At 40.4% G+C, this 22,762-nt stretch overlaps 1 protein-coding gene across 3 annotated transcripts; it reads left to right on the top strand.

Moving 5' to 3' along the window:
- The first annotated feature begins 3,213 nt into the window (after positions 1 to 3,213).
- IRAK2 (interleukin 1 receptor associated kinase 2) lies at positions 3,214 to 21,969 on the top strand. 3 transcript variants are annotated; one of them, XM_068907271.1, is made up of 13 exons: positions 3,214 to 3,716; positions 5,481 to 5,660; positions 11,328 to 11,495; positions 12,197 to 12,309; positions 13,811 to 14,005; positions 14,451 to 14,515; positions 14,943 to 15,057; positions 15,826 to 15,935; positions 16,303 to 16,498; positions 17,228 to 17,290; positions 18,367 to 18,567; positions 18,738 to 19,254; positions 19,623 to 21,969. In XM_068907271.1, the coding sequence occupies exons 1-13, from the start codon at positions 3,554 to 3,556 to the stop codon at positions 19,739 to 19,741; spliced, it is 2,205 nt and encodes a 734-aa protein (XP_068763372.1). In that variant the 5' UTR covers positions 3,214 to 3,553; the 3' UTR covers positions 19,742 to 21,969. The 3 variants fall into 3 exon arrangements, with proteins under 3 accessions (XP_068763372.1, XP_068763373.1, XP_068763371.1); XM_068907272.1 differs by having other exon boundaries at positions 3,228 to 3,716; positions 11,328 to 11,498; XM_068907270.1 differs by having other exon boundaries at positions 3,323 to 3,716; positions 11,328 to 11,498; positions 19,626 to 21,969.
- The last annotated feature ends 793 nt before the right edge of the window (positions 21,970 to 22,762 follow it).

The following is a 22,762-nucleotide window of genomic DNA, read 5'->3' as shown; positions in this document are numbered from 1 at the left end:
TATGTAAATCCCAAAAGAGGAATTCAAAAAACGACATCATTTCTTTAGTTTTAGTATTTCATCCCATTCTGCTGTGGTGAAAGCCTCCCTCACAGTAAAGAGAGGCTAGACACCCACTTTCGGGTTTCGCACCAGTCAGCTGTCTCAATGTTAGGCACTGTAGCATCTAATTTCTAGTCCTTTATTTGAATTTATTTTGAATTTATTTTGAATTTATTTGAATACTACCATTTCACCCTGCGAGTCTCCAACTACTTTTGGTGAAGCCACTATGAGAAGAACATACTTCACTTTGCAGAATAACAAATCTTCTGGTGAATAATTAATATATACTTATAGCGAGAGACAATTCATGTCTGAAATTTATATTTTCTGTAGACAAGATAACAAAATTATTTTTCCATTTTGCAGAGGAAATTGAATTTTCCAAAGTCATACTAGAAGTCTATAGGAGAAGAAGGGTCTGAACACATATACCAACTCCAATGCAGAGTCCTAGTCACACAGCTGTCTTTTCTGTTCCTCTCACAGCTGCTTTCTTTTCTTGTAATGTGGATCCGTTTTGTTGTGATGCGAATTCTGTAAGAACTTAGCTTTTTAGCTCTCACCTGTTTGTTCATCTGAAGAGTCAATTTTTATGTTGACAGAACATGGAATAATTTTTTTTTCCGCACACTAGATTTAAAAAGATAGCAACTTCTTCTGCAAAATGACAAACAAGTACAAACATGTCTCACATAATTGACAAGGTTTTGTTTTTACAGACCAGTGACTCACACTTGATACCATACTCCAACCACTTGCCGCAGTCTGATGGTATTGTCATAGTTCTTGCTCGTTCTGTCTATCATTTTAACCAACATGGCAGTGATTTTGAGTATGTTAAGTAACACCATCCTTTAACTGGGCTAATCATAAAAGTCAAACCATCAAATGCTCACAAGACCCCACCATGGACTAGTTCAGTGAGTAATAACACTAGCTCTGTATCTTATTTTTTGTTATATAGAGACATTCTGGCATAAAAACAATTTGATTACACATTGTCACTGGAATTGCAAATGTGATGGTTCATAATATTTCTCCTACCATTTGGTTTTCATTCTTCAGCTAAACACTTGGCCCGAGTATTTAACATGAAAGGCATTGACAGGCATACGGAAGTAACTGGCAGAAAAGCCGGTTCCATTGTAGGTGTTATCTTTCAGAGCAGGTGCGTAAATGCTGCACTGAGAACTTCTGGTCATTAAACAAACCCTATTGATAAAATCTGATTTAAAAAAACAGACTTTATGTGGAGTTATAACAGTGTTCTGAAAAGACAGGCAAACTTACGGAGAAATGATCGACACATATAGGAAAGTATTTTTTCTTCTGTTTTGGAATGCTCCTCTACATGAGGATAAAAAAGCCTAGAGAAAACTCCAGCTAGCTCTAACACACGAGTATCCAAAACTGGAGCCTCCCAACTTTCAGTTATTCAGCCATATCAGTAAAGAGTGAAAGTTGTAATTCAGTTGTGTCTACTACATTAAAAATGTGGTTAGTTTTCAGTCCAAATCATAGTTCTGCCTCACTAAAACCAACTGAAACTTTGTGAAGTCACCAGAGAAGCAATAATTGGAGGGGGAGAAGTTAGGACCAGAACTGAAAGTTCCAGCTTAACGTAATCATTGAATGCAGCGTGATGGGAAAGAGGTACTGCCGGCATCTGCAGGAAGCAGCGGCATCACAGGTGAAGGTGAAAAACGCTAGAGAAATGTCAAATTACTTTGACAAATTCTTTATACTATCTGTTCAAGAGCTCGAGAGCGCACAGCAGCACAGAATCTGGTCTAGTAGGTCATTGTTTGGACGTGAAGGCTACAGAACATGAATATATAGGATAATTCTAGTTTCAGTGCGAAAAAGTAATTTTCAGTTCCCTTGTAAAACCCTTTATTACTTAAAATGGTTAGTGCCAGACTGAAGCCCTACGCACAGTTAGATGCATTTTTAGGCGAGAGTAGACAAACTGTTTACCCCCGTTTTCTCATTTTCCTGTGAGGCAAAGAGTCTGAAAGGTCTCACGCTTTTATCCAGTACCCAAGGGGAAGAAGTATCTCATTTCTGGCCCTTGTCCAGTTCTTGGCAACACCAATTCCTCTCTCATTGTATGTGACTTTAGAAGGAGCTCTGCTCATTTCCCTGTGGCAGAGAATTTCAGTATGTGTGAGAGGGGAAGCAAGCAGGGAAAGGGAGCAAAATAAAGTAGCTTTAACTATTATTATCATAATTCTTCCAAAACACCTAAGTCATGAGAAAATCTGTAAATTATGATTTTTAAATAATAATACATTTTACACTTTGTTGTTGTTGTTGTCATCTGTCTTTTAACCTTGTACCTACATTAATATCCTGTTTTTCAGCTATTCCTTGCCACAATGGGGCAAGAAATTAATTGTTACTTTAATGACACCTGAAGGGTTCATGGATATCTGAGGAAGATGCACAGCTAAAAGTATCGTAGAAATTCCGGAGTTTGAAAGTTTAATACTGTAATCACAGGAGGTAGCTATATTATAAAATAGATGCAAGTTATAAAGGAAAGATGACTAAAAGCTCTCAAAATTTACAGTGCTGTTTACAATACAAACGACTTGGGGCTAAATCCAAAGAGAAAGCACAGAAAGAGGAATGGGTTAAAATTACGCGTTGCAGGCTGTCCCAGGATGGCAGGGGCGCAGCTGTAGGGCTCTCCGCGAACAGATCATTTTTTGCCATGAATATTTTTTAACATGCACACTGGCAAATTAATTAATTATAAACTCATTGATTATAAAACGGTATCAAAGGCAGGTTCAATATGAAATACAAAAAAGAGAAAGACTAAAAATTTAGAAAAATTGTCATGGACTTTAAATGCACGCTTGAGAGCTCATCCCTGACTGACAGGACCCGGTCGTAGCGTTTGCCCGTTTTTGATGTTTGTCATTTCTCACGCTCTCCACCTCTGCCACCGCGCTGCGCGGGTGACCTCCTACACGCTGCAACAAGCCCGAAACCCTGGCGGCAGTCGGGGCCGGCAGCGTGACCCCCGCTCAGCGGCGGCAGCCGGTCCTCATCCTGCCCTATCCACTCGCACCCGCGTCCCTCTTGGGTCTCGTGAGCGTTTCGAGCCCGTCCCGTTCCCCGCTCGCACGAGGACGCAGTGGTGAAGGCCTCTTTCCCCTCCATCACAGGAAACGCAGTTTGGCAACCCGCTGGAGCAACGCGCTGGTGGAAAGAAAGGGCCGATTTGCATCTGGGGCCAAGCAGCCTGACGTCAGCCAGCGCAGGAAGCAGCCGCGCGCGGTCGTGGTCGGCCCTGCCAAGAAATGCCTGCTGCTGCGACTCCCCGCTTGGCTGGCGGAGAGCAAGCCCCGCCGGGGTGGGGACGGGCTCCCAGGGCCGGCCCCTTCGGGAAGAGGAAGCTGCTGGAGAAAACCAGCGCCCGGCAGCAGGGAGAGCAGGCAGCGCCCGGCCAGCGCGGCTGCCCTCAGCCCCGGCCGCGCGCCATGTGCCGCCGCCGCTGATGGGCACGGAGGGCGGCGAGGACATGACGCTGCCGCAGCCGCCCCGGCCGCCGCGGGGCAGCGCCCCGCCGTCCCCCTACGTGCACAGCCTGCCCGCCTGGGTGCTGGAGGACTTCTGCCAGAAGATGGACTGCCTGAGCGACTACGACTGGATGCGCTTCGGTGAGCGGGGCGGTGGGGCGGCCGGCCCCCGGCAGAGACCGCGGCGGGTGGGCGCGTGGAGGGCAAGGCGCCCGGCTGGCCGGCGAGGCACCGGCCTCTCCGTCTCCTCTCAGCCTGCCCCGGCGGCCGGGCTCCCTGCTCCCGCCGCGCTTTGCCCCGTCCTTCGCGCTGCCGCTCCTCACCGATTCCCCCCACCACATCCCGCGTAGCTGCTTAGGTGTTTCGGTCCTCTCTCTCTTTCTTTCCTCACCTCATTTTTACCCCTCGCACTTACTGCCCCAGTTGTTCTCAGCCCTGGCCGAGTCCAGCGTATGAAATGCAGTCCCAGAGCTCTTGATCCTTCTGTATCCCAGACCGAACCATCGCAACCCGCATCTTTCCCTAGTTGCCCTATCTTCCTTGATTTATCACAATTTCATTTCGCTCCAGACTTCACTATCTAGAGCGCTGCTTCCTTCATCCGAGCAGTAGGTGTCCGTGCTCTCAGCACCTGAACCCCACAGGCATTTCTTTCTGCCCCTCGCCCCCACTTTTGCGCAGAGAGAAGCGGGCGTCCATCCGGCACCTCCGCTGCTCGGCCAGCAGGGCAGCAGCCCTGCGCCCTGGCCAGTGCAGCGACAGAAGGGTCTCTGGCGAAAGGCCATCGGCCACCACAGCCGGGGATCCTCCCCGCTGTAACTCCACTAGCGCCTGCTGAGTAGACTCTTACCCAAGTTAAACCTGCTGACCTAGGGTGGGATTCATCTCCACTGCCTTCAGACGCATAAGCCTACGTGCCTAATCTCCTAAAGTTTGACCCCAGGAACCTGCAGTCCCCTCCCGACCTCTCTCTTTCGGCGGCAGCTGAGCTCGGCTGCCTGTACACAAAACCCCGGGACCGAGCGACGAGGTAACCGTGTGCCGCAGGCTGCTGCCAGGGCACCGCTTACTCCTGCTTCTGCCCGTCGGGGGCCGGGGCTGCGGCCGCCGGTGCCCGTCGGCCCCCGCCGCCCGCTCCCAGGGCAGACCAAGCCTCTCCCGCTGTCGCTCACACACTAACCACTCAGGGGAGCCGTGACGCCACGTAATCCCAAATACCGTGGGATTCCCCGGCAAAGTTGTTGGTCGTTGCTCTTGTCGCCTTGCCCTCCGCTCGCTCCGTGGTGTTGTAACTCCAACCCTTACACGGGAATTACATATCGGTAAACGAGCCAAGAACGCAGTCGGGGGCGAATCCAGCGTCACTTGCATATTTAGGAACGGGGACCAATTATGCTTCATCAACTTTAGCTTGGTCTCGCCTGCTCTTAAAAATAGCCCCATTTCACCAATAGGTTTGTCTGACTGTAACTAAACACCCAGCTGATTCAGTTACTATGTGGTTTACAACTGCTCATGCACATGGGAGCCCAGACTCACCACTGATTTCTGTTATCTTTTTTGGATAATTAACACCAGGAATGTGATCTGAACTTATTTTGGTGCAAAAAATCAAGGTGCGGGAAGATTACGGGGAAACTATGCTGAAAAGTATAATTGGGTTTTCTTTTAGGGTCCCCAATGTAACAGAAAATATATGCATTTTTTCCGAACACTCAAAGGAATAAAAGGGATATTTTACTCTCAGGAACTGAATTTTCTTTATGTCTACATAGCAAATTTATTGTGATCCTACTTTTAAAGTGTGCAAATGAAAAATGATGTATATATACATCACACAGTAGCTTTCCCTACTTGCTTGTTTTTTTTAAATTTTAAACAGAAATGTCCGTTGTTTCCCACTAGCTTCCTATGTGATAACTGATCAAACAGAGCTACGGAAAATCAAGTGCATGGAGAAGACAGGGATCAGCATAACGAGAGAGCTCATGTGGTGGTGGGGAGTGAGGCTGGCGACCGTACAGCAGCTCCTGGACCTCCTGCAGGAGCTGCAGCTCTACCGGGCAGCCCAAGTCATCCTGGACTGTGAGTAGATGTGCCCTCCTCCTGTGGGAATGCAGAATCACTGATTCTGGTTTTCTACTTTCATAAATCAAATTTGTGAATGGAAAGCAGAAAATGACACAGCCCTCTAGTTCCGCATCCCACCTTTAGTAGTGGCCATCTTAGATGCTTCAGAGAGGTACCAGAGCTTAAAAGTAAGATTGGGTGTGGTCTGAAGCAGGAGCATTTCTCTAATGAATCAGACAGGGTTTTAAAACAGACAGACTTTAATTATGAATGTTTTCATTTTTCATATATTCTTGTTTCTCAGTGAAATTTTGTCATTATGCTCTAATGATCAGCAAACTCAGGGCAGGAGAACACATGATCAGTTTTGACTATGCAGCCTGCTTTCCTGACGCATGAGAAAAAGCTTATGAAGAAAGAGAAATGGTTTATCTGACTACCTAATTTACTATTTCTTTATCCCACTTCATATTTTCTCTACTCCTCTCAAATGTGCTCCTTGTTCCTTGCATACATTAAACAACTTCAGTCTTTTCTAACTCTTTGTATGTACTTCTTGACACGTGTCTCCAAATTGCCATATTTCAGATGTATCGTTTTTGAGATAGGATGACTAGAGTTTGAACACAGGTGTGCCTTGTTAAGGTAAACCACTGCATTATAAATATCACAAGGCTTTTTTAGTACAATTTTACTTTCCATTTGTATGTGTTGAAAAATATGTTGTGTCTGCAGCTGTCCACTTTTATAAACCAAACTGTACATTGATCCAGTTCTACCGCTAAATCTGTTGGACTCTAAGTAACGTGCTTAGCCTTTTTGTATTGAGTTGCCCTGACAAGTTAGGAATGGCCTTACATTTCCCTTTTCACATCTATTTCCACCCAAAACCCACTTATTTGGAAAACAGATGTTTGCATGAATTTTGCCTGTTCTCAATAGAGAACTACTAGAAAGGAAAATTACAGATTTTTGTTATGTGGCCAAAAATGCTTAGAGAAATGCAGAGATTTTTCCAGGCACACATGGGAAAAGGACAAAGACGATGAGGGTATACACTTTCACAAGATGGAAAATGTGCAGGAGCACCTCCTGCTTTTCACGTTCCATGAGAGGGGATTGTGAGCTACTTGGCTGGTTTTGGTTACATCATGAGCCCTGTTGTGAAACAGCCATCAGCCCCCGCAGGGCAGGGCAACCATCAGCAGAGTCAGCACTGCAGCTGGCACTCACTGCATAGCAGCTAGAGGTATTTCCCATGGAAATTCCAATAACTCATCATTTTCTTGCCACAGCAGTTCTTTAAAGAGCACTGTTTATTTTTCTGTAGGTTTCTGGTGTTAGCATCACTTTTAACCTTCATTTTGGAAAGGCAAAAAAAAATCTTTAACTTTCAGTCATATCAGTTTAGGAGATGGTAACAGTTGTTTTCCTTAGCTCTTCTGCTGAGCGAACAGAGCTACGGGAAAGTTAACTTAATTCTGTTTTACTTTGTATGTCGGTAACCCAATTGTTAGTTTAGTCACAATGACTGTGACTTGGAGGGTCCAGTTTTTTAAAAAAAACAAAATTTTAAAATCTGTTTAATCTGTTATTTGTAATTGTTTAATCTAAAAAAAGTTTTTAATTTTTAATCACTGAATAAATTTGACCTAGATTTCACCAATGCAATAAGCCTGGCTCCCTCATAATGCTATTTTATGGATACTTCAGAGTAGATGGTGACTTTCATGAAGTGATGACTCCTTTGCTCTGTGTCTGCTTATTATTTAACACAGTACCCGTAAAGAGAGTTTCTAGGTGCTGTGATAGTACACAGAATAACCTACCACACCTTAAGCTCGAATTAGTTACAGCGGTTGCCTTCTTTCCTTGTCAGAAAGCATTCTGGGGCCCACCTTTGTTTACTGCTGGCTTATTTCAGTGTATTCCTTACACTGCATTCATTGACATTTCAGTAATCCCACTTTACACGTTGCCATTTAATCAGAAAAAACAGCTGCGTTTTCCTTCTGAGAAACATAAAAACTGGAAGTGAAAAATTATTGAATGCTTTTTTACAACTACATAAAAGCCGCAACAATTATCAACAACATTTTATCTTTCTCAGAAAAGTCTGGTTTTGTTCATCAAGGTATGATGGCTTCTTTACTTTTCTGTGTGGGTTAATTTTGCATTTTTGCAAGAGCTATGTTCAACGAGGTTGAAAATATGGCTTGTAGTAACATATGAAATGCTGCTGCTTTTACCCCAAGTAGAGAGTTTTCTCTCCTCTTATAGGCCTTTAAAACAAGACCACAAGTAGATTTCAAACTGAGATTAGTTCAGCACACTGCAGTGGTGACTCACACTGCAGCTTCAAGAGAAGCTTTACTTATTTAATTTGAGATAGCTGTCGCTTGCAAACTACAACACTGGTGGATTCAAGCTGATGTACAGCACATTCAGGACAGCTACCCCCAGGAAATCCAGAGGCTGCACAGTGGATCTCTGTGATCATTAGGCTTGCTCCTGTGTGCAAAAGCCAGAATGTGACATGGGATTAAATCTTGACAGGCAGGATTTTAAAGCCCATTTTAAAGCCCTGACAACATTGCTTACACAAGGACCGAGTAAGACTTACCTCTTGAATCATGCACAATGTACAGAATCCAGCCTCCAAGCCAAGAGCAGCTTCCAGCAGCTTCACCTATAAAGATACAACACAGACACAAAAATATTCATCATCACAGCGCCTAAAAAGTCATCATCCTCCTGTTTGTCTGACTGGTTTGAGTGGTATGCAAACATTATGGTAGCTTGCACAATATGCACCTGACTTCAGCCTCTGGTACAAGAGGGGATTACCTGCTTTTTCTCAAGCTTCTGTCATTCACCCATTATTTTAGTATTTCAAGCTTTCTCAGAAACAGTTCTGAGACTTTTTGGACTTCACTTGCCACCGGCAACAATAACTGAGGGGTTTCCCCTCTTAAAAATAAAAGCTAATCAGCTTCCTCCAGACTGAAGGAGTACACTTTGTGACCTCTACAGAAAAGCTTGGTTTCTAAAAAATAAGGTTGGCTAATACAAGTAAATGGGTCTTTATAATGACTTCTGTGGGACAGATCAGGCTGCAGGAAAGTAATTAGTAAGAAATTATTTCAATTCAGACATTGAACTGATGTCCTAGAGATGTCAGATCCCTTTGTTTCTGCTCCATGCAGAGCGTTATGAGGAGTTATAAATGGCTTCGGTTTTGACTCTGAATTCTGTAGGGCGCTATGAAGACAAGATAAAGAGGATTTCAAAGAGCATAGAAGAGACAAATTCTGTAGACCAATCAATTTTTAGTCATGTTTCTGGCTGATCAATAATCATTTTTGCCCCAAATCAGTTCAAATGCAATGAATTATAAAAATGAAACGAATTTTTCTCCTTAATTTCTTACTGTCTTCTTTTATATTGAACTCCATAGCAAAGTTTAATATTAATTTCAGTGATAGAAAGCGTGGATTATTTTGTCATCCATGTGCAGTAGTTAACATTTTCTGGAATTAACTGAGTACAGGCATTCCACTGTGTGCTTGGTTATAAACAGCAGTGCTTTCTAGCAAGCTAGTTTTAGGTTTAAACAAGTCTTTCCAGTCTTTACCCTTTATTTTTTGCTTTTATATCGTATATGCTTACTCAGCTGATGTTTCTCAAGCAGATACGATGGAGTACACACTGCTTGCTCTATTGGCCATACCCTTTATAAAACTAAGTGGTCCCAACTCTGACAGTCTTTACATCACCATAACTCTACTCAGTCTGACTTCTGGATGTCTGGAATAATATTTTTTTCTGAAATCATTTATGCATATATCAGTTCTGTTGTTTCAGTGGTGACCTCTTTGTCTGATGTGCAGGAAGTTGCAAAATTCATGAAAAACCCTGAAAAGATGGGTTGAAAGAAGGAAATTATTCTAATTTTAGAGGCTTCTAGGTTAAAGTACTAGGGTGAAAAAAACCACCTACAGCAGAACTATCTGTTTTGACTAAAGGCCTGTAGGCAGTTGATACCTAAAACAATTTCGGGCCAAAAATCCATAAATTTTGTGATTTCATAGCATGCTGGCACAGTACCAAAGAAACATAACGGATTTCTCTGAGTTTTAGTTTAAAGACCTAGTTTAATTCAAACCTGCATTCATAGGTAGCATTGAAGAAAGTGGATGCAAATCCCAGACAAAATTCAAAGAGAAAAGCTTACCTGACACGACCCTGCCCACCTCTACTATTACTGTTCTTCAGATACCTCTACTCTTCAAAGCTTAATACAATGAAACGGTCATACCTTATCTTCTCTTAAATTTCATTTCTACTGAAGTTAATGAGATCATTTGTTTTCTTATAAGGAGCACGATTATAACTGAAATATACCACTTCCTGCTTGTTTCAGTTACTCTCAATGTTTTGTTTATACAAAAAAGAACACAAAGCTATTAGCTGATTTCAAAAGCAAACAGAGGCTTTTGGTGTCACTATGCTTAAGGTAAAAAGCTGACAAAACAGTGCAACAAAAAAAATCAGATGAATATGCTTATTTTCTTTTCTATCAAAATAAAACAATTATTTTTATTTTTAAGTAAATACTAAAAGTATTGTTTATAAAATATGTCAGGTAAAAAACAGAAGTTTGGAACTAAAATGAGGAATATACACGGTTAAGGACACTGGAAGGTCCTCAGATGTCTGTACTGCATGCTAGATATTTCAAAGTTCCCTTTCAACCTCAGTTTTAAATGCCTTGAATGGAATTTCAGCATCTCTTCAGAAGACTTTTGACAGCTTCATCTATTAGAATACCTTGACTTGTTTTTCTTTATTTTACTTATTCCCCATCCTAACTGTAGCCTAATTTAATGTTAATAATTTCCTCTGAGATGTACCTATTCTTCAGTTCCCTGTATGCTGAAAGTATCTCTGTTTTTCTCTTAAGCATACTTCATGCTTGTCTTTTTCAGGTCTGATTCTGAGATTTGGCCAAATTGTACACAAAGCAGGATTTTGAGGCACTGTAGTGAATCAACAATTTGGCCTTTAATTTTTCCTTATATATCAGTTATTCTTTACCTGTGGCAATTTTTGTGTTCTTCCTTGATTGTCTCCAATTTGTTTCTGTTAATAAGTGAAAATACGATTCTTTATTGAAACTAGTTCTATATAGAAAAGTGTTTTCTGGGAATTAGCATGGTCATGACACTAAAACCACACAATTCAAAATAGCCCGAAAGTTTTCAGCTAACTAAAACCAATGGAATTCTGTCAAACTTTCTCTCAGTTCCATGACAATTAACAAATAATTAGATGCCTTCTCTAGGCTCTGAGATATTTCTGGTTTGAGATCATCAGTTGAAAGACATTACATGGAAAATGACAAAATAAATAATTATTGTTAATTTCTTATTAATTATCTTTTGCATAATCATGACAGATATTTGTTTCAAGCTATCACTTGAGCTATCATTTTTTCATAGTAGTTAATACCATGCATAGGGAGTGAATTTAAATATTAATAATATTCAGGTAAATTAACAATAAACATAACACATTTGTAGTGTTCATTTAAATTTACAGCTCATTTTCCCTGCACAGCTAATTAGAATCAGACTCTGTTTTCCCTGGCAATCTTCATCTTTCTATTGTTCTCTTTTGCAGGGAAATCAGCCTCTGATATTACCAGCTCTGAAAATAAAGAGCAGGTACAGTGGCCTAAAGAGGAGAATATATCTTTAACTCCCACAGAAAAGAAAACTAAAGAGAGAGAAAACGAGATAAGTCTGTTGCCATCACCAGACTCTTCGCATTTGGGAATATCACCAGCAGGTAGTAAGTAAAATAATAATTCTGTATTTGCTTTAAAGTTGGAATGGCCATATAGACAAGACTGGTTCCCAGTTACTTTCAGTATAGTAGAAATGGTTACATTACAGTTCAAAATGGTCACATTTGAATGGTTGCCTTTTTCTTAGCACTATTGTCTCCTGAGCTGTTTATTCCTAACTTTAGCACAGGGCCTCGTATTCTTCCTGCCTATGGCTCTCTTGGCTTTGAGAAATGCTGGCTATAACTATCCTGTGGGGATATCCTTGGAGTATATTTCCCAATTCCATGCGAACCCCCTGGTTCCATCCTGGCTCCAAGCTGAGAGCAGATTTATGCATACAGTGTCCTGCCCCATGTCCTTGTTTCCATGCATAATACATCTGGGCCAGAAGAGAGCCACGTAGTCATCTATGGGCCCCTCCGTCTGGGAAAGGGACGGACCAGACCCATGGGACACATGGAGGAGCACCTGACCGACAGTATCCCAGTAAGCTCTGGGAGCTCCATAAAGCTCAGCCAGGACTAAAGAGATCTGCCCAGAAAAATAGCTCTATATCTTCATATAGTACCTCACATTTCGGCAGCTTGTTGCAGATTATACCATATAGGAAAGTTGACAAAATAACCCAGACCCTCGTAATTAGTCACCCAGGCTGTGATGTTACAGTAAGTAAGGTGTATTTTCAATGCTGTTAATTCAGTTTCAGGCCCTGTTTCTGAAGGAATCGTGTATTCACTCCCTTCACCACCAGCTCCCCCAGGAGACCTTTTGAAATCCTTACAGTCAAATCCTCCTGTCTCATCAAGTGTGAAGGTAAATCCCTTTCGTACTGGCTGGATTACAAGAATGTAAATTGTCTTCATGCCATTCTGTGTTTCTGCAGTTAAAGATTATATGTAGACTTCCATCTACTCGTATAAAATATAGATCTACTGAAAAAGTGCAGCCTGATTACAATGTATTTAGGTTCAACATAATACTAACGCTTTAACTAGATTACTTATGATTTACATCACTTTCTTGCCAGTGAAGGGCAAGTGAGGGACAAAATTAACTGTGCTGCATACTGCAAAGCTGAGCATGGAAAATACACGCACAAATGGCAATTAACTTTCAAGTATAGATTTTGTAGGGGACTTAACATTTCTGGTGTGATGACAACACAAAACGAAAGCACTGACTGGTCAGAATGGCAAACTTATTTTACTTTCAATGTATGCTTAAAGTGTGGTGGGTTAGTGGTTTTATAGTATCATCATTTATGTTGGAAGGGTGGAAGGGACGTCTGGAGGCCTCCAGTCCTACCTTCTGCTCAAACCTGGGCTAATGTCACAGTTAGGTCAGGTTGCTCAGAGCCTTTTCCAGATGAGTTTTGAAAATCTCCAGAGATGGAGATTCCACCCCCTCTCTCTCTGGGCCCCTTTTCCAGTGCTTCACCATCTCATGGTGAAAAGAATTTCTTATGTTCCTGATGATTTCACTACACAGCCTTCTCTCCTTCCTCCCTATAGCTCTCTTGTCTTTAAGATAGTCTGGCTAGATCTGGCCTGTAGGGTCTCAGAGGGTATGCACATTCTGGTCCCATTTGACTCTGTGTTGGCATGTTTTGTTTTGTGTTGATTTTTTTTTTTTTTTTTGAAGATTGTATTTTAAGACTCTAAACTCTTCCAAAATAACATGGTACAAGAGTACCAGCTAGAAGAGAAGATTATTACAAAGAATGCAGTAGTTCCAGAGTTTCTGGAGAGGGAGTTAATGTTTTGTTGTCTCATATCTCGAGCACATCAAAGTTGTGGAAGCTGCATGATTATTTTTAGGCTATGGGGAACTGTAATATCAAATGGCATCAGGACTTGCCATGCTGGAAGCAAAAAATTATTTTGCAAGCAATGCCAGACATTTCAGAAGTAGATGTATTACAGCATGAGGGACACGCCCTTCTGATCCAGTTGTTGCTTAACATATGCTCCAGCCATAAGAATTAACGGTTCGTGTGACTTACGCTAACATCACTTCAAGTAAATATATGGACTTCTAAGCAAAACTTTGTCTGTTTTCTGGGAAAGGTAGTAATGCAAATTGGTGGCTGTTTTCCAGTTTCTTCTACTATGAAGAATTTTTACATCAAACAGATCAAGACAGGTATTACAAAGGGAAAACGCAATGAGTGATTGCACAGTATCTGTCACAATTTCTTTCAAGAATCACTGCACTCACTTCTTAAATCATGGAAAAGACAATGGGGTGTTTGAAAGGGAAGGAAAAGGCATATGAATTTTCATGAGATAAACTTATTTCCTCTTCAAATGTGTAGCCCTGCAGCTCTTCTACTCCTCAGCAGGAGACAATGACTGATTTCCCCAGCGGGAGTCTTTTGTGGACCCAGAGGGAAGTTACTAATGCCACAAATGGTTTTAGTGATGAGAGCAGAATTTGTGAAGGTACTTTTGCAGAAGTCTACAAAGGTCAGAGGCACAACATAGTGTATGTCATCAAAAGACTGAAAGAGGCAAGTACTCCAGCTTTTCTTTTTTTCTTTTTGAAGGGGAATGTTTTATTAGCACCTCTTGAACATTAGCAGGTGTCATTTAATGTTATGTGGGCTAGGAACCAGAGCTGCTACACAAGACAAAAGGGAAAAAGAGAAATGATGAGTAATAAATAAACCTAGATTCAGCAAACATGTATGAGAGAGATTTTACTCACATGGGTAGTTCTATTAACTTTATCCATGGGAGCAGCCCAAGCAAACTAGCTGCACTGAGAACTGGTTCAGAAGTGTCTTTATGCTGTTTTTTAATTTTCAGTTAATTGGTGCTGGTGACACACAATTTTTATCAATGATACTTTCCTATTTTCTAAAGTGGTTTGTCATCTAGAGAGTAAAAGTTATGTATAAAAGCAGTGTCTTAATAATTACTATTGATATTATATTGCATGTTTTCATTTTTCAGACGGAAGGTACAAGCTCAAATTCAACTCAAAGATTCTTTCATACAGAAGTACAGATTTGCTTTCGGTGAGCAGTTGACTTTTAAATTGTAGTCTGTTCACATCCTATGTGTGGCATGTTGCTGGTGTGTTTAGTATAAGACTCTGCCAGGCACCATCTTGTCCCGGGGACAATGGGGTTTTGCACTGCCTCTGCAGGAGCCCTGGGAAGCAGCATGCCTCCCGGCTCTTCCTCAGCAAATACAGCTGCTCTGCCTGTCCTCGAGAGGGGGAGGGAGTGGTGCCTTCCGAAGCCTTGTATCCCTTCTAGTTGCTCTTCTCTGCGGCTAGGTTAGCCTTGTGCGATCCTGCTTGGGGCCATTCTGTGCTTCCAGTTGTAGGACACAACATGATTTCCAATTGTCTTGAATTTATGAATTTATTCCAGCTCAGGAAAGTATTTTTCTGCACTGTTCTCATTTCATTTGCAAATCATTTTTGATCTATATTTTCAGGTGTTGCCATGTTAACATTTTGCAGCTACTGGGTTTCTCAGTAGAAACTGGATTACACTGTCTGATATATCCATACCTGCCTAATGGATCACTACAAAACAAACTTCATTGTCAAGTGAGTAAATAATATGGATCCGTTATCTACCTGCCCTCTAAGGACATTGTGTGAAAGGCAATTTTATCTCCTTGAATTCTGAGAAACAATAAAAAGGTGGCCAAATATGTTGACTGTAAGTATTAGAAAGGTTGCAACTCTTTTTCAGTTCTTCTACTGCAAAGTAGATCAGGTCAACAAGAAGTTTCTGCTTTGCAGCCCTAGGATTTTTTAAATAATAAGAAATCTGCAAAATGTGTCTGTTGATATTGTAATATTTTACTGCCTTTGGGAATACGTAATTACTGTAGAATCCATCATCACATTCAGTTGTGCCACAAGTCCTCATTGACCATACATTTTATGAAGTTTTACAAGGGCTTAAGAGAGAACAGTTGATGAGAACTTCACATCTATTGAAAGAGCATTTAGAGGAAATCATATGACAGAGAAACATCAGAAAAGCAATCCAACAGAAACGGTATTATGGCTCAATAATGGCCAACTATTGATGCTTTGGAGAAGCATGATCTCTGCTGTATCCTTACCTCACTGTATCCTATGCCAGGCGAAACGTCCAGTGCAGTACATAAGAAGAGGCTCCTTCCTGGGCCTTGAAATCATCAGCTTCCTGCCCTAGACCAAACTCCTGATTTAGGTCATCAGGAGTTTTCCTAGTGATTGCAGCGGGAATAAAACTAAGCCTTTGGCTTGCAAAACTACTAATGTCTTACAGTTTTTATTCTGTAAAAATAAAAATATTCTGTTGTCTTTCTCACTTTCTTGCAGGATGATTCTGCTCCACTGACCTGGGAGATGCGCATTAGCATTTCCACAGGACTAATCCGAGCTGTACAGTATCTACATAATTTTGGAATTCTTCATGGTAACATCAAAAGGTGAGGGGTTTGGCACTTCTTTGTCCGCCTGTTAATTCCAGGATTTCTTTAACGCTAACGGCTGAAAGCTTATATAATTCTGAAATCCATTTGCAGTATCTTCCTGCCTTCTGTTATCTCTTGTTCTGTAGGATGTTTACCCTCCATATGTTTCATTTGCCTCTCTTTTAAACATATGGTAATTTTTTGAGTGCTCTCTCTTCCCCCTCTCCCTTTCTCTCCACTTTATCCTTTCCTTCTTACACACCAGGCCAAATACTGGAAGTTGTGTCCCTTAGGGCTTGCCTTAACTGTAAAACTGTAATTCTTTACCTCAAGTTAAAGTAATTACTCAACCAGTATTGCTATTTGCCTTTCGTTATCATAGCTCAAATGTCTTGCTGGATGAAAACTTTACACCAAAGCTTGGACATTCAGGTCTGCGATTGTATTCTGTTGATAAGAAATCAGAGTATGCGATGATGAAAACCAAAGTCCTACAAACTTCTTTAACTTATCTGCCAGAAGATTTCATCAGGCATGGGCAGTTAACAGAAAAAGTTGATATATTTGGCTGTGGTGTGGTAAGTTGCCTTTTTTCCGTATTCTGTTGTGTCGTATGATGATTATAGACAGGAGAAAGGATATATGAACATCCTTTCATCCTCTCCATATACTCGTTTTGCCTGCAATTTCACATCATAGTTTCTGACTGTGTAACGTGTTGAAATTCTGTGTTTAATTATGTTCACCCTACAAATACACTCCAGTTTGTGGCAGAGTGAGGTGAATCTTTTGAGCAACAGAAGCAAAGTTCTTTCTGGTTGCAAAAAATTTTTTTCCTGTTGATAGTTTAGAAAAAACAGAGCAGCAGAAAGACTGCAATTAGTTTCTCAGAACTGTTGCATATGTGCCACATCAAATGCTAACAAACATCACCTGTTAATTTGGAACGTCAACTAGAATAATTGAATAAATAAGACAGTTTACTACATCACCTGTCTCAAAATTTCCAGTTTAAGAGGAAGTTACTGTCTTCAGTGTGGTTTCTTACCTAGATTTAGAATGGCTTTCTTCTCATCCCTTGGTTTCGTGTTCTCTCTTGTGTCTAACTACAAAATTTAGAGTTGGTTTCAGAGGTGGATCTAAACTGTCATGAAGATTGCCCAGATCTGGTATTATTTAGCCATGTGATGTAGGAAAATAACTTCAAAATGCTGCAGTAGTTCAATATTCCTTTAGTTACAAAATTCATTTTTAAAAGCAGAATTTATTCTAAACAAATTGTTTTATCTGTCAAATATATTTTCTAGGTCTTAGCAGAGATACTGACAGCTGTTAAGGCACTAGATGAAGGAAGACACCCTATTTATTTGGTAAGGAAAAGCAGAACTAATGAACACTAACCAGAGTGAATGGAGTTGTCATCATAAATTGAATTTGCATATTACATGAATACAGTTTTTTATTTGCAGTTTTCTTGTAGGTCCTAAAGAAGTGATGTTTAGAAGCCATATCCTAGCTCCGCTAACATCAGTAGTCTACCAGCCCTAAAATAGGAGCAGAATGTATATTCCCATTTCAAATATCAGACTCATCAATGCTGGCCCTAATTGTATAGGAGGGGCTCCAGAATCACTGGTGTGTAAATACATGTTTATTTAAGAAAAAAGACTTTGTGTTGAATTCTGCTGCATGTTTTTTACGTGCCAGGAAGATGTATGTTATGAGCCAGAGTGAATGAGGAAACCTGGGTAGGAGATAATTGCAGTTGCTCTTTATTATGTTTATCAGATATTTACATGTTACACCAGTGACTGGAATTTATAATCTGGCCGATTTGCCCAAGCTGTAATTGGAAATACACAAACTACTTTCACAAACAACAGGAACTGGCCGAGCTCAATGAATGCCACTAACACCATCTTAATGAAAACAGACTCCACCTATGGGATATACTCCTGGTTTGCCATTTTGTTGAAGCCTTGAGGGGAAAAGGACAGTATTCTCACTTACTATTTCCAAACATATCAGCAGTGTTCACATGGATTCAGAAAATAAAGGATCTGAAGCTTCTGATTTTTAACAAGCGTTTGCATAAGTCCCGTGCAAGAATGCCATTACATACAGTGTTGATTATTTTTTCTTTCTTTAAATGGGCAAATCTCAGGCAGAAGTGTGTAAGGCCTGCCTAGAGCAGCGGGATCTGCTTTAGTGAATTTGACATTAGACTCATGCAGAGAAAACCTTTAGGCTTTTTTCCTCCTGTGAAAACAAACATTTCTGTCACTTGAACTAAGAGAGGTTCCTAAAGCTTTTAAGTCTGTAAACCAACCACTAAAGAGCAATATAACAAATATATAGGAAGACTCTTATCTTCTCAGTGATACAGATGTCAATAAATGTTTATGTTAATTTTGTCGTCACTAATGTATCTCTTTCCCTTGAACAGAAAGATATGATTGCTGATGAAATTCAAATAGTGAAAGAAAATTCATGCTCCAAGGTCAAAAATTTTGAAAAGCTAGCTGCCAAGGAAATATGCCACAAATATCTAGACAAAAAGGCAGGACACTTGCTGGAAGAGATTGCTGTTGATTTTGCATTGGCCATCTGCTTTTGTCTGAGAAAAAAGAATCCTAACATAGCAGAGGTAAATATTTTAAATACAGGAGCAGGAGTTTTGTCTCCTTGACACCAAGGTCTAAAGCTACAACATTCATGCCTTAACTATTATATGAGTATGTATGTTTTACATAAGAATATGTGTAAGCAGGGGTACAGGGATTACTCCTTTTTCACAGATTTCATTGTTTAAAACAGGTGCTTGAAATTATGGAAATGGCTGAAAATAAGTTAAGAGAGCATAATATTTGTGGAGACAGCATTTCTTCTAGATTTTCCATGAACACTCCAGAAGAAACTGATGACGAGACAACTAGTTTCAACATAGATAGTACTTCATGGAGAAATAAAGAAGGTAGCACACCGATAAAGACCATGACAGGTGCCAATCCATGCACACCTTTAACAGGAGTTGTGTCACCTGACATTTACGGTGGACAAATGTCAAGAGTCCCTTGTGAATCAGATGAATCAAGCAGTTTTATATGGAATTCTGCAGAAGGGTCTACAGATGAGCTGTCTCGCAACAGTTGTTACAATTCAGAAAATACCACAACCTCCGAGTACAGGAAAAGGCAAGAAGGACCTGTGAATGGACTCCAGGAAAGAAACATGGCATCCATCGAAAGCGATGAGAACTTGGAAACAGTGTCTACCGCACAGAGTACCTTTCAACGAAAAAATGCAGACCTTGACGCTGCATGTTCTTCACAAGGTAAATCTAGATAATTCTGAAGGGTGGACATAGAACATTCAGGCAGTTTTCCAGGTGCTATGGCAAAACCGCTTATGCTCCTGTTTTGATAACCACTGCCTTTGTGAAAAGTGCTCTGATATTATAGTAGTAGAGATGAAATACTCTTTTCTCTAGATTTTTTTCAAGTTCTTCTTCCTAGCTAGAAACACATTTCAGTAAATCTTGTATTCCTTGTTTGATATTATCAATAAACCTACAAAATATTCTCTGTTTTCCTATCAGATTTTTTTCAAAAGACAGATTTTTTTTTTTAATCTAAAATTATTGTCTATTCCTTGGACACAGATGGATTTTTTTCTCAATATTTCGGCTTTTTTGTTTTTCAGCAGTGGCCAGAGAGACATCTTGGAAAATAAAGATAAATGATAAAAAAAAGAAGCTCATGGAAAATATTTTACTATATGAAGAAGACAAATTAAACAGTTCTGAACTTTTTGAATCTTAAATTGGATGGATTTATTAGCAGAGACCAGCTCAGAAGAAGAAACAAGGACTGGCTCTTCATTAGAAAGATGGTAAAAGTATACCTTTCATATAAGATTAATTAGCAGATTTTGACCAGAAACTTTAACCCTCTCTGAAGAAAACAAAAAGTGATCACATTTGAAATGAACCAGAAAATATCTGTTCTAAGCAGACTGAAACAAAATACAACTCTGTAAAACATAAATGCCTTCTTTCTTCTCATCTGCAACCTAAAAAAAATATGGCAAATATCAACAACTACCAAAATAATTTTCAAGGTTCTTTTGCAGTGCACTTCAGAAAGCATCTGCACATAATGTATCTCTTATTTAAAATCACAGCCCTAGAAGTCATAGGGCAAGCACTGATCAGCAGCTAGTTAGTAATACTCTTTATTGTTATCACCTTGTACACAAGCAGACAGAAATCTCTGAGGAGACTGGGGATAGTTTCAATTTCCAAAAGCAATATTTCGTATAATCTTATTCCACATACTTGGAAAACAGTCCCTATCAGAGAGAGAATTTTTATGCGAGTTCTCACATGAATTCCATCTGACTCTTTTTCAATTTGAATTGCACTGATAATTGTTGTAGGTGAATAATTTAATCCATGTTAGTCTACTCTATGACCTACTCTACTGCCTGTACATATATGACACCATCTTAAGTCTAACTTTTAAATTTCACTGTCAACAGCTCTAAAACAGTGTTTAGTACTTCATAAGGATATTTTTGGAAGTTAATTTCTGTGTTCTTTAAGTGTTTTCTGTGTTATTAAGGTTTCTTATTTTGTTTCACATGATAACTATTGTATATTTTGGATTAGGAACAAGATCTTAATTTAAAAACTACTTGATTTTTTCATGGGTCATTTGAAATTTGCTTTGTTAAATTTCTTTTGGCAATGAGTAGATGAATCAGTGAAAGATAAGCTAGTAAATGAACCTGTTCATGAAGCCCCACTCACTGAGAATTCCCAGAGAAGGAATTTTTTGTGTGTGTCTCATGGCTTACCCGGCAACCGTAGTAGCCCTGGGGTCACTCCCTGTGATCTCTCTGAAAAGAAAAGAAAAAAAAAATAGAAGCTTGTTTGCTGTCCTATTTATTATCAAGTGAAAACCCCTCAAGAAAGTGAGTTTCCTATGACTATTTATTATTTGTCTTGCTGTTTTTACTTTTTCCGCTCTTGTGCAGTCTAAGGAAATACAAGTTTATGATAAGCAAAAAGACCATGTAGCTCAGCATACTGATGAAGGTGACTGCCTCAGTAGCACGAACAATCAGGCTCAATGTATGGAAATGGGCAAAATTCCCACTGAAGTTCATAGACTATTTGAAAAAGCATACAAATTTATATGTGATTCTTTTCACTGGAATTGTGTACTGGTGTAACTTTCCAAGCTTTACATTAAGATTGCTGAGTATGGCCTCATAGCTTCTGTATTTGTATAGTACCTAGTTCATTGTGGGTACTATTATGCACATGTAAGAGTATTTTAACTTAAGATCTGAGTATTATAACTTGCACATTTGTCAAGTAGATTTTTACACTAAAAACTGATAGAATTCCTTAATTTTAAGTGCCTTGATACTGACCATATATTTTCCAGTGTCAGGTTGTTTTATTTTAGCATATTCAAGAAAAGAAAAAAATGGTACTGACATAAAAAGCATTAAGAGTATATTCAGATTATCCAATAATTGCTTATTTTTTTTAAAGATTTCACTGAGATACCTTATGGTGGTGAAAATTTAATATTCATTTTTTTTGATGTATATGTTTTGGGAGATCCACGGTCAATGCCTCAGGTCTCTTCCAGGAAGAGATGCATATAGACACACCCACAGAGATGAATGAAAAACCTGACTTTTATTTTTGTTTTCCAAAAAGATAATTTAGACACAGTTCTGTTTCACAAAAATACTTGAAAGGTCTTGTTTTCATTCCCACACAGAACAAAAATACTGAAGCTGAAATTGTTATTCTTTGCCTATTTCCATGTTAAGATATTCTGAGGCAGCATGCATGGTCTTGTAGGTTGCATAAACATAACATACCATATATATTTATAAGATATAGCATAGTCTACAGTAATGGTGCTCTGCGACCTAACTGTTGGCTCTTCGGTGTAGCGTACGTTTTAATCTCAACTTGGCAAATTTATATATTCATTAATATCTTTGTCAATAAAATACTGAAAAAGCCCTTTCTGCGGATCTGGTTTTTGCGTGATGCGTGGCACTGCAAACTGTGTCTCAGCCCGGCCTGCTCAAGTAACCCCCCTTCTTAAGGACGCGGCTTACAGTCTCTTTGCACGTAATTATTAGTAATTATAACAGTAGTATAAACACGCATCTGTTCATTCACTGTTACGTAGTTGATTTCTGTTGATCCTTTGAGGCACCCCGAAAGGAAGATTTCGCTCTGAGACTAGTAACGACGGTTGCTGCCGTTTGGATGCGCTGTCTGCATAACGCGCTTCACAGCTAAGGCGTTGTAGCTCTTGCTCAAAAACGAAGGAAATCTCTACTCAGACGCTCTTTTATCAAGAGCACTAGAGTAAGGGCACAACATATAAATGGGGGGGGGGAAGCTGTTAATCTGTAGAGCTGCGTAAATAAAATTAACGCGGGGACCAGCACCTTCCCCAGGCGCAAGCGGCCCGCGGCGCCCGAGCACCCCCGGCGCAGCCCTCTGCGAGCCACGGCTGCCGCACGAGCCAGGCACAAACCACAAAGATAAACAAATCATAAAAAATAAAATAAACACAAACACCGTGAAGGCAGCTCTTCGGGTGACCGCGCACCAGCTTGCAGGCGACGGAAAGCCGTCTTCTCGGCGCTGCCCCGTCCAACCCCCTCGCCTCCAGGCGCCGCCCGCGGCGGGAGCTCACACCGCCGTGCCCCCAGCTGAAACCGGTCACCGTTTTTTCTCTCATTCGCTCTTTTGATTAATAAGGCCCGTCACGACAGTCGTGGGGGGGGGGGGGGGTGCTCCG

Source organism: Struthio camelus, chromosome 14, assembly GCF_040807025.1.
Source record: "Struthio camelus isolate bStrCam1 chromosome 14, bStrCam1.hap1, whole genome shotgun sequence".
Lineage (NCBI taxonomy): Eukaryota > Metazoa > Chordata > Aves > Struthioniformes > Struthionidae > Struthio > Struthio camelus.
This window is presented reverse-complemented; position numbering and strand designations above follow the sequence as displayed.